General features: G+C 41.9%; 1 protein-coding gene across 2 annotated transcripts in view; it reads left to right on the forward strand.

Annotated features, from left to right (window-relative positions):
- LOC137535979 (pancreatic triacylglycerol lipase-like) overlaps nucleotides 1-16599 on the forward strand; it is a 54285-nt gene extending 37686 nt beyond the window's left edge. For both annotated transcript variants that reach the window (XM_068257883.1, XM_068257884.1), the window contains exons 4-11: nucleotides 220-345; nucleotides 2403-2537; nucleotides 5640-5748; nucleotides 7419-7538; nucleotides 9473-9607; nucleotides 12098-12213; nucleotides 14901-15014; nucleotides 16505-16599. In XM_068257883.1, coding sequence (XP_068113984.1) covers nucleotides 220-345; nucleotides 2403-2537; nucleotides 5640-5748; nucleotides 7419-7538; nucleotides 9473-9607; nucleotides 12098-12213; nucleotides 14901-15011 — 852 coding nt within the window. In that variant the 3' untranslated portion in view covers nucleotides 15012-15014; nucleotides 16505-16599. The remainder of the gene's footprint in view (nucleotides 1-219; nucleotides 346-2402; nucleotides 2538-5639; nucleotides 5749-7418; nucleotides 7539-9472; nucleotides 9608-12097; nucleotides 12214-14900; nucleotides 15015-16504) is intronic.
- The last annotated feature ends 3158 nt before the right edge of the window (nucleotides 16600-19757 follow it).

Below are 19757 nucleotides of genomic sequence, written 5' to 3' on the forward strand. Positions count from 1 at the left end.
AACGAAAGATGAAGGTGTTGGGTAATCAGTGTGTGACAGCTGAGGCGTGAGGGATGGAGGGGTGCACTTTGGTGTCTCAGCCTTGGTTGCTGGAGGACCTTGTCCTGGCTCTGGCAGTCGCAGATTGATAGGTTTACAGGGTTGGGGGAGTTGATATCATAGCAACTAATGTGTCTGTTCATATAGCCAATGTAATTGACTTGTAACCTTTTCTTTTAGTTGATCAGTGGCACTAACCCTTCCACCATCTCATCCTCCAACTTCCGCACCTCCAGGAAGACCCGCTTTATCTCCCATGGCTTCACCAGCAGTGGAACAGCCGCCTGGCTGTCTGAAATGTGCAGGGTAAGCAGAGCTAAATTATAGAGCGTAAAATCTGTACTAATAATTTACAAACAAGTCTTTGAGATAGAGGCAGCTGAGATGTACAGACTTAGAAGCCCAATGTCACACTAATATTCATCTAGTCGCCCAACCTAACCTCCATTCCCGTCCATTAGGTGTTATGTCTATGTTCTAGATGATGAGACCATCTTTTTTTTAATTTTTATTTTTTTATATGAAACAATTTCTGCGACCAGGGCTGGATTTTTGCAAAGGCGACAAAGGCCCAGGCTTTGGGCTGCTGAAGCCCAGGGGACACCTGGTCATGAAAAAGGTTTATACATATAAAAGAAAGGGAGCAAGAAAAAAGAAAGCCAATGTCTAAAGGAGCAGTTAATGAAAGAGAGGGGCTGCAGACCATGGATTTAACACATGGAAGAGGAGGCTGCACATGGAATGGAAGGGGCGCTGCTGCACAAGGAAGGGTTAGCCACAACACACTTGGCCTATGGGAGGATAAAGTATACAGTAAATCTGGCCTTGTCTAAGGCATGAATCTAGATTTTTTTGTAATAAATAAAAATAACGGGTGCCGGGCCTGTCCAACTGACATTTTTCGTTTTGAGAATTATAATTTTGTAAATTAAAATTCTGAAATTTGTTTTGGAAATGTATTGTTTTTTGTATTTATGTTATTTGCGGTAAAGGAGGGGCGTTTTACGGTTAGGCACCAGAAAAGGGGGTTTTAGGGTTAGGCATCAGGAAGGAGGGTCTCAGGGTTAGGCGTCAGGAAGGGGGAGATTTAAGATTAGGCATCAGGAGGGGGGAGGGGGGGTGTCTTAGGGTTAAGCATCAAGAAGATGGGTTTTAGTGGGTTTTAGGGTTAGGCGTCAGGAAGAGAGATTTCAGGGTTAGGTGTCAGAGGTGGTTCTGTGTGAGAGTAGGGTTAGGTTTAGCCACTTTATCCACCACTACAGTATATCTACGTCCTCTGTGACTTCATCTAAGCCACGAGTCAGAAGATATACGTCTTGTAGCAGAAGCAGTGCTGTGCAGGATTGGGCTTGCTCCTGTGCACATTTCTGGCACTATCTGATGCAGCACTAATTGGTGAACGGTCGGGAATATGTTTCCTGAGCTAATGAGATTGATTTTTACCATTAAAAATACTTTTATTTTCTCAGTTCATAGTGCAAAAATACACTCTGCAGCATTATATCAGAATCAAATATCTTCACCATAAATTGTGACAGGAACATAATCTAAGTTTTGTGATCAGCGGTAAGAATAGCCAAACAATATTTTGTGTTGTTTATCGACAGCAGCACTTTTTATTTTTAAACTGGAATTGGTAAAACTGAGAAATTTGTTTTTTCTATTTTTTTTTCTTGTTTTCCCATTAAAATTAATACAAAACAAAATAGTTTGAGAGAAAAAATGGCATATAAAGAAAGCCTAGTTTGTCTTGAAAAAAACAATATATATATGTCATTTCTGTGTCATAAGTAGGGATAAAGTTATTTCTGATTAAGTAAGGAAATAGCTAAACTGTCAAAACTGCTCTGGTCAATAAGTGGGAAACAAGGTCTGCATGCAAAGTGGTTAAGTGTAGTAAAATATCGGTAATATTTACCAGTATTTTACTATCGTCATTACTTCTGTAAATATTTTTCCATTTTACTTGCTATAGATGATATTTTGCAATTTTGGCTTCACCAATTTTGGCCCTTTTTGATACTGTTATTTTAACATATCTATTATTCCATCATAGATAAAGATGTAGAAACAATAAAAAAAACATTGTTATAATCGATATTTCGAAATATCGGCTTCACCCCTTGCCCTTTTAATATTGTTATTTTAATATATTTATTATTCTTATAGACCATATTTTGGCTGTAACCCGTTCCCTTTTTTTGATGTGCCCGTATTTAATGTATGCCCCATTGAGGTACATGAACCACATTTTGAGAAGATATAGAGGACACTACCTGTCACTCCAGATCTTCTTTTTTCACCTGAGTGGGCAGATGGGCTTAGTAAAAATTCAGTAACATTGTGTTCTTTCTGCTTCTCAGGCCCTGCTCCAGGTGGAAGATGTGAACTGCATTGTTGTAGACTGGGGTGGTGGCTCTGGTCCTGATTATACCCAGGCTGCTAACAATATTCGTGTTGTGGGGGCAGAAATCGCCTACTTCGCTGGCATTCTCTCGGTAATAATAAAAAACCCATTAAAGTATTTGGTGTCTTGTCAGATATGAGTAGGCAAATTAAAACACGTTTCACTGGGGAGTCTGCAAAAAGTATCAGTGGGCTATTATTTATTTATTTATAAATCACTATCTTCTGTCGGGCTGTACAAATGATGTATGTATGGTTGTGCATTGAACAATGCACATATTTTATCTTTTCTTCAAAGGTTGATACATTTAAAGTAAACCCGACATGAGTGATATAAAGGCTGCCATATTTGTTTCCTTTTAAACAATACCAGTTGCCTAGCTGGCTGCCCTGCTGTTCTTTCTGGCTGCAGTGGTGTCTAAGAAACACTAGAAATAAGCATGCAGCTAATCGTGTCAGATCTGAGAATAATGTCAGAAACACCTGATCTGCTGCATGCTTGTTCAGGGTCTATGGCTGAAAGTATTAGAGGCAGAGGATCAGCAGGATAACCAGGCAACTCTTGGTCTAATAGCAATCCGTGTGTGACGGCTGAGGTGGGACGGATGGAGGGGCGCACTTTGGTGTCTCAGCCTTGGTTGCTGGAGGACCTTGTCCCGGCTCTGGCAGTCGCAGATTGATAGGTTTAGGGGGGGTGGAAGCGCCCTGCAGCGCCTCTCAGTCTAATAGTAGTCAGTGTGTGACGGCTGGAGTGGGTGGGATGGAGGGGCGCACTTTGGTGTCTCAGCCTTGGGTGCTGGAGGACCTTGTCCTGGCTCTGGGGCTCGATGGAAAATATCAGTCGATCATAGAGTATATGTTTACTGTTCACATAGTTTTGATTGACCCAGACACATAGATTTTTGATTTCAGAGCATGGAGGTACATCATCGTTCAGATCGTTTAGTGAAGGAGAATCGCATAGGATCTCGCTTGTAGTGTGTGGGCCACTAGTGCACTTTCAATCAACCGCACTGTAGTTGACTGCCAAATAAAGTTGATTGCTTTATTGCTCGGGGGAAATTCGAGTAATTGTGTTTCATCAGTTCTGTACAGAAGCTCCTGTTTATTAAAAGGCAGGAGGCAGTGCTGGATTTACCATAAGGCACTGTAGGCACATGCCTACAGGCGCCTAATGATGGAAAGGCAGCTCACTCCCCTCCCCAAGTGCCTCCCTCCTGCCTTACCTATGCAGAGTCCTGAGCAGAGTGTAAATAAGAGGTTACTCACCTGGGTCTTGGCATTCCACCGACCAGTTCTCCCTTCAGTCGGGAGCACCTCTAGCTACCTAATACCTGGGGGCACCCCTAGCTATTTAATACTGAGGATAGCTCTGGCTAGCTAATACTAAGTAGCACCTATAGTTACCTATGACGGGCAAGGGAGCTAATGGTAGTTACCTGTTCAGGTAGATTTGAGACTACTTTGTACACTAGGCCTACTGACTGTAACTCTTTGCCCCGTTTTCAAAGTTTTCATCCACCTTCAGACAACCCTAATGGTCAAGTGACCAGAGCTCGTAGGATAGTATCTGACCCAGATGCTTTATTAGAGCAACAGGAGACATTAAAGCAGACATTTTGAGCTAAGTGATATCCGGAGGATGCTCTTAAAGGGAAGGTTCAAGCAAAAAAAAAAAAATGAGATTCACTTACCTGGGGCTTCTACCAGCCCCATGTAGCCATCCTGTGCCCTTGTAGTCACTCACTGCTGCTCCAGTCCCCCGCTGGCAGCTTTTTGACCTCGGAGGTCAGGGCCACATTGCATACATTTTTACGCATTCCAGCTAGTGCAGGAACAAAAATTTACGCGTTTCACCACTAACGCGTAAAAATGTATGTGTTAATGTTCCTGCACTAGCGGGAATGTTTAAAAATGTATGCAATTTGGCCCTGACCTCCGAGGTCAGAAAGCTGCCAGCGTGGGACTGGAGCAGCAGTGAGTGACTACGAGGGCACAGGATGGCTGCATGGGGCTGGTAGAAGCCCCAGGTAAGTGAATCTCATTTTTTTTTTTTTGCTTGGACCTTCCCTTTAAGACGAGGACACATAGAGTTAGGGATTCCCATTTTTCCTTACGTTTGCCATTTGTTTCCACCTACTCCACTTGTAGTCATCAGATTGGGAGTCATCTCCCACTTCTCCTTTCGGATGTGACTGGCAGCGGGTGGGCGGGCGGGCAGATGGAGCTCATAGACTCACCAGCATTCCGGTGAGCAGCTGCAGGCTGACAGCGCTGTGGGGGTGATCGGGGCAGGCAGCACAGAGAGAACAATGCCAGGAAACCCGGCAAAACCTGCAGCTCAGCACCACAGCCCACTCCAGTCCTTCCACAGCCGGGCCTCCAGGTACTGTGGGTAAGCACTCGCTTTCCTGCTCCCACTTCTGTGCCCATCTTCTCTCTCACTTCCAAGCAGCGTGGGGTTGGCAGGACCTACTACAAAAATAGCCATGGTTTGGAGGCTGCAGCTGAAGCTCACAGCCTCACTCTGCATTACTCAGGCTCCTCCTTTTGCTTTAAAGTTACCACAGAGATTAGTGGGGGGTACAGGAAAGACAGTTGCGCTGTTCTGAAAATGCAGCATTCGGACCATAAGACACACTGACATTCCCCCCCACTTTTGGGGAAGAAAATGTGCGTCTTATGATCCGAAAAATACGGCGTATATTAGGACAAGAGCATTTATTTTATTTTTTTTTAAAACAAATCAAGAAAATGTTTTCAAATTAGGCCATTTACAGAGACAAAAATGGCATCTGCTGTAAATATTTCCTTAGTTATCACACACCTGTAGAAATTATTAGTGCTCAAAAAAAGTATTGAAAGCTTTGAGTTATTTTGGAAAATATAAAGTTATAAGCCACTGAATGTAAATACTGGACAAATACATAATATGTTCATTACCAAGGTAAAAAAAGGGGAAGGATTAAATATAAATACATTTTTCAGCTATACTTCTAGTACTAGAAGGACTGGTTCATTGCACAGATTGTTTATGGTGAATGTTTTATTCAGCTCCTCCCCACTCAGAACTACCTGACTGATGTAGCCTTTGTAGCGCACATTTTTCTGAAGTTTCGATTAGTAAGTAGATAGATTCTTATCTCCGGAAACTGTTGTGGATATACTGACCTATAACCTTTCTCTGTTATTAGAGCAATTTTGGCTATTCTCCTTCCAACGTTCACCTGATTGGCCACAGCCTGGGGGCCCATGTTTCTGGAGAGGCTGGCAGAAGGCTGAAAGGCATCAAGAGGATTACAGGTGATCTGTCAGAGCTAATAATAAACTGGGAGTGAGGCCATTAAAGTGCAAGCAGTGACAGGTGACTCAAAGGGAATCTGAAGTGAGAAATTCTCTTCAGGTTACATACAGACCTACTGTTTGTAGAGGGAAGGCTCAGGAATCAATAGAGCCTTCCTGGTCCTGGTACATCACCGTCTCCAGTTAAAAGTATTCAACCCATACCTCCCAACTTTTTGATATAAGAAAGAGGGACACTTAAAGGACACCCAGGGTGAAAATAAACTAATGAAATAAACAATTGTATCTATTGACTATTAAAGAACGACAGTTGGGAGCTATGAGAGAGCAGAGTAAGGCCCGGTTCACATTAGCGGTCGCCGTCCGGAATCGCTGTGCCGGAGCCGGACCGCTTGCAGAACGGACGGAACGGATGCACGGCATAGCAATGAAAGCCTATGCGTCCGTTCACATGCGTCCGTTTCGTCCGGACCGGATCCGGACCGGATCCGGACTCCGGCATAAGACCCAACATGCGCTATTATTTGGTCCGGCTCCTCCGGCAGCCGTATCCGGAGCGGAGACGGACTGCACCATCCGGCCAATACAAACCAATGAGAACCGGAGAGCGCACAACACACTGGCTAAAAATCCGGATGTTCTACCCCACTTCCTATGCGTATTGAAGCGGCGATTTTGGATGGGGACACATGGGCAAGCATTTTGGAGTGGAGCAGCAGTGATTTTAAACGTGCTGGAGATGTTGGCAGTATGTCGGAGGTGGAGGTGAGTGCTAAACAGCGGAGGGCCTGATTCCACAGGTCCACCTTCTGCTGACCTCCCAGACCCCAACATTTTTATTCCTTTTCTACTATCTTTTGCCAAACGGATCCGGATCGCATCCTGATGAACACCTGATGCAAACTGACCGGATCCGGATCAGAACCGTACGGTTCCGATCCGGATCCGGTCCGGATCCGGTCAGGTCATCCGGTCCGTTTGGCAGAGAACCGCAAGTGTGAACGGGGCCTAAGAGGCTTTCTGCACCTGCTGGTATAAATATCCTGCAGGGAAGGTACCGTAAGCTGCAGCCATTGAATCTTACTGTATGGTTACACTGCCAGATAATAAAGTAATGGGCCAAGACACTTTATTAGAGTGGTAGGGGAGGAATGTGAAGCAGAAGACTAAATCTTTGGTTTCACATGCACACTTCTTATTTCAGCCCCCCCCCCCCCCAGTATCTAGCCAAGAGTGCATCTAACCAATAGTAGATCAAATGCCTTTCATCCAGTATTTCTCCAGCTACCTATCTTTACAACTTAATCCCGTTCAGGAGAGTAACACCAAAGCCAGTCCTTTAGGGTGGTCCATCACTCCTACCAAATTAAAACCGATAATTATTCTCAAAGAAGGCACACATCATAGTTAGTAGCCCATCATTCGGTATGATGAAGAGTTACAACCAGGTACATGTAGTGCAAAGTGCACATACCAATACAGCCTTGAACGCTAGCTCTGATTCTGGTGGCTGCTTTCTTGTGGCACATGTGCATCTCTGGAACTGCAGAAGCCAAATCATGAGCATGATTTTCTCCATTTTCCACTCACTATAAGATTATTAATTTTTTTTGTTCAAGTAAGGAAGGTTTTTAGCGAATGTCTTCATTGTTTGGTTTATCTCTGATTAGGTCTGGACCCTGCTGAGCCGTACTTCCAAAACACACCTACAGAGGTCAGACTGGATTTGTCAGATGCTGCCTTGGTTGACGTAATTCACACAGACGGTGGATCTTTTCTTCCCAACTTGGGTGAGTATCCTAGAATAATGAGTATATCACTACTGTCACTACTTCTGCTGCTTATATTCTTACTAATACTGCTACTTCTATAATAGATTATGTATTTTCTGCTGTAATATAGGAAGCCACTGGACTTTTTGATAAAAAAACCTTTTCAACTAAAAGTATTCCTGTTGCCCACAGCAATTAAAGAACTTTCAGTTGCCATTGGGGTTGATTCATAAAGCTATGTGAGCAGCGGAAGTTGTGCTCATGCTATGTGTGGTAGTGCTGCGTAGCATGCGCTGGCAACTTATGCACGCTCCTTCCAAATGACGGACGCTCCACTGATCCCACCCTGAGCCCCGTTGGGTCCAGTGGCTTCATAGGATGTGATCCCCGCACTTTGATAGGCCCAATAGGCTGCCTGTCACTTGAAATACATACAAATATATAAACAGTCACAGTACAGAAGGGAACAGTCAAAGAGCAAGGTCAGGATGGAATACAAGGTAATGTTTAGCGGTACAGCAGATAAGCAAGTACAGGAGCAGGAATCAAGATAAGAATCAGGGTTGTCCAGACACTCAAACTGGATGGAGGAAAGGGTAATGCTTAAAGGATACATGAGACCACCCCACAAAACAAAAGCTTTATTTACCTGGGGCATCTTCTAGCCACTAGAAGTCTCTCTGTCCAGCACCAAAATTTCGTTGTGCTTCTGGATCCTGACCGCTGGGTCGTGTTCCTCTCATGGTCGGCTTCTGTTGCCAGGAATGCTCTGCACCTGTGCAGTTCATAAAGACTTAAACTGTGCAAGCGCAACGGGAGTGTGATCACGAGAGGAGCGTGCCATGCACACGCATAAGACCACAACCCAGCCGTGGGTCGGGATCTTACAGAGGGGACAGCAGTAGCTGGAAGCAGGACGGAACTTCATAGCTGGACAGAGAGGCTTCTAGGGGTTGGAAGAAGCCCCAGGTACATAAAACTTTTCTTTTGTAGGGTAGCCTCATGTATCCTTTTAATAGGCCATGCATAACCACTAAACAGGATACAACTGGTGGTGTGTGATCCTACTGTAAGTGTTCTTGAACCCAGCCACACTCAGCAAGCAATTAGCAGTCAGCAGATTCCTTACGTACTAAGAAGCCCTCCAGCTCAATGGAGCATGAGCCCTGGTTTTCTAGAGTTTGCCCTGCTAAGGCAATCAGCAGCTGCAGCCTTCCATAGTGGGAGCTGTGGTCAGGTAGCATTAAGATATCAAGAAATGATATCAAGAAATGAGAAAAACCAACAATTATATACGATGAAAAATTCCGATATGAACAGTTCCATATCAGTTACTTGAAGACAAGTGAGGGTAAGATAAAACCAATATAACAATAATAACTACAACTAATGGATGAACGGCTAGCTTGGGGGTTATATATTAGGATTCCGTGTAGGGTTAAAAGTGTCTGATTTCTGACATCTGGTTCTGCATGGATATCTCATGAGAAAAGATAGTTGTAACCTGGGGATTAATCTCATCAGTAGCATAGATGTGGGTAGTAGGGAAAAGGACTAGTTGTTAGTCAAAAAGTTTAGTGTTGAGTTAGAAGGGTTTTCTATAGGAATTTTTGCATTATTCCTAAGTGTATAGATAGGATTTTTTTTTAGCATGGAGGCAAAAATCGACTTTGTGTGACCATCTGTAAGCCTGGGACATGAGTGGTTTTCAAATTTCCTGCCAACACTTATCTAGATGCTATAAGTATATGAGTGATGATGAATTGCAAATAAGCTGATTTGTTGTTCCATCCCAGACAGAGGATGCTTGGTAACTGATCTTGATTTGTCCAGTAACGGAACAGAAAAGAACCAACAGAATGTACTCCTGGGAGATAATTTATCAGTGTGTGATAAAATGTGATCTGTGATATGCAGTACACCCCTCACAAGAATGGAATTGTATCCTGCAGGTTTGGGAATGAGTCAGGTTATTGGCCACCTGGATTTCTTCCCCAACGGTGGTGTAAAAATGCCCGAGTGTTCAAACAGAACTCCAATTCAGATTGGTGAGATCAAGCTTGATGATGATGAATCTATTAACAATGGTAAGTGTTGTCCATTTGCTGTGAGGCCTGCAGTGCAATATGTTTGAGGTAATTGATGTAACTGATTTGAGGTAATTGATGTAACTCAACACAACACATTAAAGGACAACCAAGGTGACATGTGACATGATGAGATAGACGTGTATCTACAGTGCCTAGCACGCAAATAACTAGGCTGTGTTCCTTTTTTTCGTTCTCTGCCTGAAAGAGTTAAATATCAGGTATGAAAGTGACAGTTTCTGTCCGGGTCGGGACTGAGTCAGACTATAGCATAACCCTCACTGATAAGAAATTACAGCAATAAAATACTTTCCTGTCAGTAAATGGCTTCTGAGAGCAGGAAAGAGATAAATAGGGTCAATAATTCATAGATATGAGCTCTAGAATACTTCAATGAAGGTGTCATTGAGCAGAGACAATGAAACAGTAAAAACTTAAAAACTAGATTTAAATATAAAATAAAAGTGTGAGATATTTTTTTTAAAAAAGTAATTTTTAGGTGAAGGCGAATCGATACAATTATTTTTCTCATCAGTTTATTTTCACCTCGGATGTCCTTTATGTGTACAAAGGACCCTCAAGTAAACTTGAAGTGGAAATTAATTTACGAGATAATGAATTCTATGTATAGTACAGATGGAAAATAGAACATTAGTAACATGGAAATTAGTCTCATATTTTTATTTTCAGATGAATGGCTTTATTTTTAGCATTGCATCAGCCTGTCACAGTTGCTACTTAGAATCCACGCTCCACACTGCCATGATAAGCTGAAAGAGAAATAATGACCCTGTGAACTGTACTGCAATTAAACCTCATTCGAAATCTTATCTCACTGCTTCTCAGCATTTCAGTTTCTCAGCTGTTTAACCAAACTGAATAGGACAAGCTCTTTTGCACTCGCATCACTCAGTATCTTCTCACTGCTGTGCGAGGGAAGGAGGCTTGTTTGTTACAGCCACTCACTCTTTTATATTTAACTCTGGGTGGGGGCATGACTATAGTGTACATGTAAAAAAGGTGCCTGGTAAAAAAAGGGCAATGAAGATAGCCGATAGTAGAATATCAGTAAAATTACAGAAATTCACATTGCTAATCTTTACCAATATTTTACGGCTAAGTCCTTAGTATCTGGCACTGGCGTGGATCAACCGGATAAAAAAGCACAAACTCACCCCCCCCCCCCATGCAGGATAGCTCCCAGCATGTCACATGACACGCTAGAAGGTTCCTAAAGTTACAGGGCATCGCTGGAGGCTCGGTGAGTATTTTATAGCTGACAAAACCCCACAAAAAACAATCCCGTTATACCCTCAGGCATGCCGGTTGAGACTTCCGGTTACTTGAATTCCAGATAACAGGGACTTTGCTGTATTATGTTCTAACCTAACCTTACTTTCACACAGAATCCTCCTTCTTCTAATGCCTAACCCTAAGACCCCTGGTGGTGCCCAACCTTACCCCCCCCCCCAGTGTGTAACCTTAATTCCCCCTATAGTGCCTAACCTTAACCCCTAAGGACCCCCCCCACACACACACACACACACACACTTACACACACACTCACACACACACCCTCTCTACACTAAAGACCCCTGAAGGAGTTGATTGAGGAGGCAGGGCTGCCCTGCTACTCACCTTCTTTGTCATTGTTCCTCATGGCTAGAAGGGGTGAAGACTAAGGCAGTGTCCAGTGACCAAGAAGGCAAGTGGAAAAACAATACTGTAAGCTTTGTGGAGGGGGTGTGACATGAGGGAGGTGGAGTGAAAGTAAAAATGGGAAGCTCGGCTTTAATATTTAAAGTGGTATGAAACCCAGGATTTCTTCTTTGCTCTAAAAGATTATTTACAGCATATTATATACAACCAGCATTTTGTTTTACTAGACCAGCATTCAACTAGTTAAACACAGGAATTACAAGCTCCCTGCAGGGAAAGCTGGACACATCCGAACTGGAGATAACATTATCTTGTGTTTACTTAATTGTATCAAGTGAGGAATGTAAACATTCTCTGGCGATTCAGACACTCCAGAACACAGACAGATACTCAGAAAGCATTTCTGGGAACATTTACAATATGAATACACCAGTTATGAATAAAATGCAAGGTCAGCTCTCAGAGCAAAAAAATTGTACTTTGGGAACTTGTAATTTCTAAATGAATAATAATACGTATGCACAAAAGCAAATATGATAACTGTATGGGATATAAAAAGTAGGAAAACATGTTTTATAGACTATTATGTCTGTTTTATACCGCTGTAACATGTACCTCTGAGAAACAAATTAGCATTTTTAAAGTCAAGTGAAAGTTTCCACATGTACTATGTTAAAATAACACATCATCTAGAACTTTGTTTTATGGGATTATGCCGTAATTTACTATTTTTTCAGTTAATACAGTACATATAAGTTTCCTGCAGTCTCAAATAGCGTAGCTTGCCAACCTGAAGCACACTCATTCTTCCCCCCTTTTTCTCGGCAATAGGTTTTAGATCTGTCACTTGCAACCATGATGCTGCCAAGAAATATTACCTAGCGAGTATCACCAATTCCAGCCTCTATGCCGGATATCCTTGTGCCAACTGGAACACCTATTTGGCGGTAAGTGTTACTGTGCAACTGGCATTATGTGGCTGTTTTACATACGGACCGTATTAAACATTCACTTGCTGGAATTTTCCTGTAAAATGATCCTGAAGTAAATCTGAACAGTGTTAGCTGATGATGGAGCACATGATCAGAGGTTACCTTCAGCAGATATAACGTGGCTAAATGATTTCTTGATTTAGTGCTACACCATGGAGAAAATTATGTAAATTTGAGCCTTTCCTAAGAATGTCAGAAGACTGACGTCACCATTAGTAAGTCCTGGCAGGTGCAGCCCTGCAGAATGTTTCTGAGAATTCAAAAGCCAGTGAATATAATGCCATTGTCTCACAGAATGCTCTGGGAAGATAACTCCGTGTGGCTAATCAGCCTAGGCTAAACATCACTGAGGGCAGGACTACATAACAATATGCAGCAATATACAGATAGATAGAAGTATTTCTGATGCTGAGACAAGAAAAAAATATAGTAAAAGCAGATATCCTGAATAATTTACTATATGCTGCTATATGTCACTACAGTGCCTCTTTAAAACCCTTTGCCTGCCAAGCTTATACCTAGTATGTTCTGGCAGGCAAGGGCTCCTACTGCCAACAACGTACCTAGTACGTTTTTTGGCATTTCTGCTCGGGTGAAGAAGTGGGAGGGGGGCCGACGTCATTCCTCCCTCTCCATTGGCCTCCTCCTATGCCCCCCTGCAGAGCTGGAGTGCAGCGGTGTGGTGTGTAATTTACTCACCTGATCACTCGCTCCATGCGATGTGTCCCCACCTGAAGCCATCTCCTCTCTACTTCCTGTTTCCCTGCATGACGCGTGATTACATGTGTCATGCAGAGATAGGGCAGCCAGAGAGGAGATGGCTACCCGCGGGGACACATTGTGTGGAGCGAGTGATCAGGTGAGTTAATTACGCACCTCACCATTGTGTTCCAGCTCTGCAGGGGGGCACAGGAGGGGGGCCCATGGAGAGGGAGGGGAGGATGATGATGTCATCCCCCCTCCCTGGAGTGTCACCTGTATTTGGCTACCTATACTGGCTGCACCCAAATCTAGCTATCTATACTTGGAGGATCTATGCCTGGCTACCTATACTGGCTGCACCTACTGTATATCTGACTACCTGTACTGGTGGCACCTATACCTGGCTACCTCTATTGGCTGCACCTATACCTGGCTACCTATACTGGCTGCACCTATATCTGGCTACCAGTACTGGCTACACCTATTCCAGACTACCTATACTGGCTGCACCTATATCTGGCTACCTTTACTGGTGGCACTTATACCTGGCTACCTTTACTGGCTGCATCTATACCTGGCTACCTGTATTGGAGGCATCTATACCTGGCTACCTATGCTGGGGGCACCTATACCTAGAGTCGTATACTGGTGGCACCTATATGTTTTAGGGTGATCTGTATGACCGACCCTATATTTAGAGCACAAACTACACCACGGATAAAAACCTAGAGGTATGCAGTTTCTAAAAATACCGAACTCAATCAGGTTTTTCAATTTATCAGTAAATATAAAAGTGATGCCTTATCTTACCTATAGATGCCCTTATCTGTTGTGTTTCAATGTAAAATTGTGCAAAATGCTGTTTTATTATAGGGGTGTGTTGTGGACAGGAAAAGTGGGATACCAATACATATCTGGTATTGTTGGATTCAGCAGAATCAGGGCTTTATCAAACAGTAAAATTTTTGTCATTTTTGTCTGAAAAAAAAAAACACAACAGAAAATATTTTATTTTTTATTTCACTTTTTTTTTTTTAACATATTTCACTCAAAACTTTTATATCTCCAGAAAAAGTACAACATTTTGTTTCAGGGTTCAAGCCCAATTCATTATGGAAAAAAATTATATGTAATATGTCTTATTTTATGTAGGTTTTCTTGTCAAAAATCCTAAGTTAACCTAATGAGTGCAAAATGTCTAAAAACTGCTTGGCAGTAGATGTTCGCATTTAGGACAAATCGGTTGGCCGCAAAAGGGTTAAGCTAAAAGAAATATGTGTTATAGGCTTATGTACATTTGAAATGTCTTATTCGCTTTTACTTTTCAGTAATATTGCCTCAACTGAGTAATGAGCTGTGAGAAATTACTAGTTTTGGATTCTTCTTATCTGAATCTAAAACCGAAAACTTGCTAGGATTTGGGAACTCTGGACTATCAAATTACTGGATATATCCTCACTCCTAGCACATTGTAACATCAATGTGAACTGCAGCGAGCTTAGTCAAAAGTGTAGAGTCATGATTGAAGTAATCCATAATTCTCAAATTTTTGAAATCTGAAAGGACACCTATCAGTCTAAGCAAAGGACACACCTCCAGTCATGACCTCATCACCCCTCTAGCCACACCCCATCACACTTCCAGTCACACAGGCCAGGAAGAAGTCATATTGTAACTTTCCAGATCACACTATAGCTTTCTATCATCGGTGTGTTGTCTTTATATCACCATATGAAAACAATGTAGTAATTTAGAGGTTGTATACAGTTAATCACAATATAAACTTTTGTTAACTGGAAACTTTTTTTTAATGCACATCTGTAATTCAGACCAAAAAGAGGGACAACTGAGGAGAAAAGAGGATCAGGGGGATTTGGGAGACGCCTGCCCAAGTTCTTGGTGAAGAATTGCTCTTATAATCTGTTTTGGCTTTTTTACAGGGAAGCTGCAAGACTTGCCCCAGCGCTGGGTGTCCAAAGATGGGCCATTATGCTGATACCTACCGCGGTGTTACTGGTTCCAGCCAAGTCTTCTACCTCAACACCGTTTAAAGTGTAACTGTCGGGCATAAAATCAAAAATACATTCTTTATTTTTATCTGGCAAACAAGTAATAAGGATGCTAACCACACAATCCAAAAGTTAAAATCTCTATTACTTTTCTAGTTGATAAATGATCATTCCCCAGTTTACCTGACTCTTATTTGGTACACACAAAATTTGGTACACAAAAAGGAATTTACAGGGCATGCTGGGTTGTCCTTTTTTGGTTCTGTACTTCCTCTCAGACTCAACTAATGCAGCCTGATTGGCTGAAGCCTCTTTCCCTCCTGTTTTCCCCTCCCACACCTCTGTTCCTCTCTGATTGGCCAATATTTCTCATGCTGAGACAATGCACTTTCTGTAGTGAAGGGCGGACAAATCAGGCAGAGGAGAGTAAGGGAGGAAATGACATCAGAATTAGCTTCAAAATAGCCACACTTAAAATGTGAAATGCTAAGGATTTTCTCTTTTTTTACTGTAGAAAAATCACTAAAATCAAAACATGAACAGTGCAATACATATGCAAGTAGAGCAAGTATTTATCTACTTAAATATGTGTTTTTTTCCTGAGATAGTATATCTGACAGCTCCTCTTTAATCATGTTCTGGTAATTTAGTAACCAGCATGCATCACCACCAGCTTTAGTACATGTTCATAATTCCAAAGCCAGTGAATATAACGCCATAGTCTCCCAGAATGCTCTGGGCCGAGAGCAGTGCAAGCTAGATAAATACTAAATAATAATAATATGTATGTATTTACTGTTTAAAGTGCATGCGAAAAAAAGAAAAAAGCATACTTACCTAAGATGAGGGAGGCCTCTGGATCCTATAGAGGACTCCCACGCCTTCCTCCGGTCCTGATAAGAGCTTTGTTGGAAAGGAACATTGGGGCCACGCACCTCTTCAGATGCAAGTGTGACTGTACTGCGTCTGTGCAAATACAGAGTAGACGTGCCTGAGCAGTAAGCTGGAGCCGCTCGTGCACAAGTGACTGCATTCTACTACGCAGGCATGGCTGTGCTTGTGCAGGTGCAGCGCAAGAGGAGCATAGCCCCGATGTGCAGGAGGGCCTGGGCTTCCCTCTCCTTAGCTAACTATTTGATTTTTTACCCGAGGTTCGCCTTGGGTTTACGTCAAGTTTGCGTTCCTGATCATTATCCACTCTGTTTGATAATTGGGGATGATCAAAGATATGCAAATTCTTCCGAGTGCAATTACAAAATTGCAAATGTATGCATCTTTTTAATGCAAATATAAGCAGCTTGAAAATGGACCAATTGTTTTGGACCTGGGTTTAAATTGATTGGTCCATTTTCAAACTGCATAGATTTGCCTAAAAAGTTGCATAATTTTAGAAGAATTTGCATTTCATTTATCATCCGTAGTGATGATGTTGCTTTTGATGATGATATTATTATTCCATTATTTCTCTGTTTTCTCTCAGTACAGTTGTAACTGCTATGATTGCTTTAATGATTTTGTTTTATATTTATTTTCAGATATGATCCCTACTGAACTCTGACTGCTAAGAACAAGCTCCAACAGGCAATGCCTTCTTCCTAGTTTGGTTGTCAAATAAAGCAGTGTATTCAAATCCTTTCTGAGTGTTTCATAATTCTCAAACTCTCAGACAGTTGTTTCGGGTTGTTTGGTCTTTATCAGTGCAAGCCCCCACCAAATCTTACCAAAAAAGCCAGATCACCATCAGCGGTGGGCGAAAACTGCTGTCTTGCCTAGGGCCTCATTTCACCTTTACAAACACAATTTGCACTTACCTGGGGCTTCCTCCAGCCCACCGTAGGCTGCAAGGTCCCCCGGCGTCCTACTGATCCCTCTCTCGTTCCCGCAAGTGGCTCAGTTAATTGGCGATTTCAGCCTGAAGCCGGCTGTATGCATCCACGCCGTGCACGCTACCCGTCACCACGCTGGCCGCTAGGCATCATCACGTCTGCTGGGGTGAGAGTCCTGCGCATGCACGGTTCTCTAACTTTGAACTGTGCATGTGCAGGACTCTTACACCAGGCGGCGTGATTACGATTAGTGTGCGCGGCGTGGACTCGTACTGGTGACTTCATGCCGAAGTCGTCGATTAACAGAGGCATCTGCAGGCCGAGAGAGGAGCCAGGAGGATGCCGGGGGACCTTGCAGCCTACGGTGGGCTGGAGGAAGCCCCGAGTAAGTGCAAATTGTGTTTGTAAAAGCTGCTCAGTATCCTTTAATGCATTTCTGAGTATTTGAATCAGAAAGTATCAGTAAAATACAGCCGTTTCTAGTGGGGTAAGTGGAACATCCCTCCTGCAAGTATGTATACAATATAAGTAAACCACACTATGTGATATGACATGTATAAAAATAAATACAGTCGGATGTGTATGCATAAATTAATAAACAAGAGATTTCACATATCATACCTTTTTATTCGCTTCCACAGCTCCAAAGAGAGGCAAAAACCAATGTCAGGAAAGGTTGAAGTGAAGTTTCATAGCAAAATATAGTTGTGAAAAGTATCAGTGACACTAATTTAATAGTTTTTCAAAAATATTATTATTATTAAACTTCATGAAGTGCTAGCATATTACACAGCACTGTACAGGCAATAGGGAAGACATTATAACATTAAACAATGTGACACAAGGACATTAAAACAATGGTGCACAAAGTAGTGATGTAACAATAAGCAATGGTATGCAGATTGCAATGTAGGGATAAATATAGTCACTGATACCATATGGTGGTGGAGAAGAGTACATGGGGAGGATGACCCTACCAAATAGGCTTGCAATTTTAAGAGGTGGGGGAGAGTTTATATGATGAGTCTTTTATATGATGAGTTTCAACAATCTTTCAGACATCCAGATGGAGATGGCGGACAGACAAGTGGAGATATTATCCAGAGTGTGGGGGGAGAGGTCAGGGTTGTGGAGGTAGATTTGTGTGCCATCAGGGTAGGTAGGTAGGTAAGTTGAGGCCAGTTCTGGAGTTGTTTGCCAAGTTTAGGAGGTGTAGAGGTAAAAGAGCAGGGGGCCAAAGACAGAGCCCTGGGGGACTTCAAAAGTGAGAGGTCTGGGAGGAGAAGGAAAGGAATGTGGTTGTTCTATTTGGCCAGGAAGAGTTTGTTGGTGACTTTAATCAGTGCTGTCTCTGTGGAGTAGGCGGATAGAATCCAGATTGAAAAGAGTCTAATAATACATTTATAACACACAACAAATGGGCAAACACCATCAACTATACTAATATAACTCAATGTAATTAGAGTGTGCAGCAAGGAATATATAATATATTGAATTCCTTAAACTAACAAAGAATATTCCAAAAAACTGCACCACTCAAAAGTAAATTAATTAACAATGTTCCAGCTTTATTAACTACAAAAAAACCACATTAAAAACACTTAAAAACTCCCAATATAATGGGGTGCCAGGAACATGATTACAAAATATCAAGGGTCAAAAAACTGTCAATAAGAGACCTGTGATAGTCACTTATCAATGTAAACATGAAATATATATATATATATATATATATATATATATATATATATATATATATATATATATATATATACCAGGGGATGAGCAGCACAAACCGAATTTTATGCAATACTATGCAAAGCATGCACGCAGCACTGGAGAACCCCAATCTCCATAAGAAATATATAAATACAGAGGGTGCTGCAGCACACAACAGGAAAACAGTGACAGGGGCTCTTGGTTACGCTTTAACGCGTTTAAGCTCACCAACTGCGCCAAAGAAATTTCATTTCTCCCATTTAGCTGACCCCTGGGCTTTTGGCATGGTTCCCACTAGAACGCTGATAAAAACTAGCATTTTGGCCTGGTTAGAGTAGGACTCACCAGATCGGGGACACTTTGGCGCAGTTGGTGAGCTTAAACGCGTTAAAGCGTAACCAAGAGCCCCTGTCACTGTTTTCCTGTTGTGTGCTGCAGCACCCTCTGTATATATATATATATATATATATATATATATATATATATATATATATATATATATATTTATAACCTGCATGTCTCAAAATCAAAGAGGTTTACCAAAACTATTTTTTGGTAACCCTCTTTGATTTTGAGACATGCAGGTTATAAATATATATATATTTTTTTTTCCTGTTTACATTGATGAGTAACTAGCACAGGTCTCTTATTGACAGTTTTTTGACCCTTGATATTTTGTAATCCTGTTCCTGGCACCCCCTTATATTGTGAATTTAAGTGTTTTTACTGTGCTTTTTGGTCGTTATTAGTTAATAAAGATGGAACATTGTTATTCATTTACTTTTGAGTGGTGTGGTTTTTTGAAATATATTCTTTGTTAGTTGTTTAATAATACATTTATATCACACAAACCTCTTCTGTGAAGTGTATTGGATAATTTACTAAATCTCTAAATTTCCCAAAATGTTATTATGAGCTTTAAATCCTGTGGAAGAAAAGTGCTTTATTTTTGTATTTTCCCAGTAATAGCTCAATATTCCTACTACAGTCTAGGGCCAAGGTGCAGGATAGTCCTGACCAACAATCAAACCTATGACTACATATCAGTTGCTGTCTCCATAGTGCAAAATGGACCTGATTGGCAACTTGCATTTCTACAAGCCGCACCCCCTAAAGTGTTACAAAATTACTGAGTATGGTTAAGTAATCAGACTGAAAATCCGTCAATCCATGCACCTCAAAGACTCTCGCACTTGACTCTTCTCACTCGTATGGAGTGCTATGACATCATACTTCAATAAGT

Source organism: Hyperolius riggenbachi, chromosome 10 (genome assembly GCF_040937935.1).
Source record: "Hyperolius riggenbachi isolate aHypRig1 chromosome 10, aHypRig1.pri, whole genome shotgun sequence".
Taxonomy (NCBI): Eukaryota; Metazoa; Chordata; class Amphibia; order Anura; family Hyperoliidae; genus Hyperolius; species Hyperolius riggenbachi.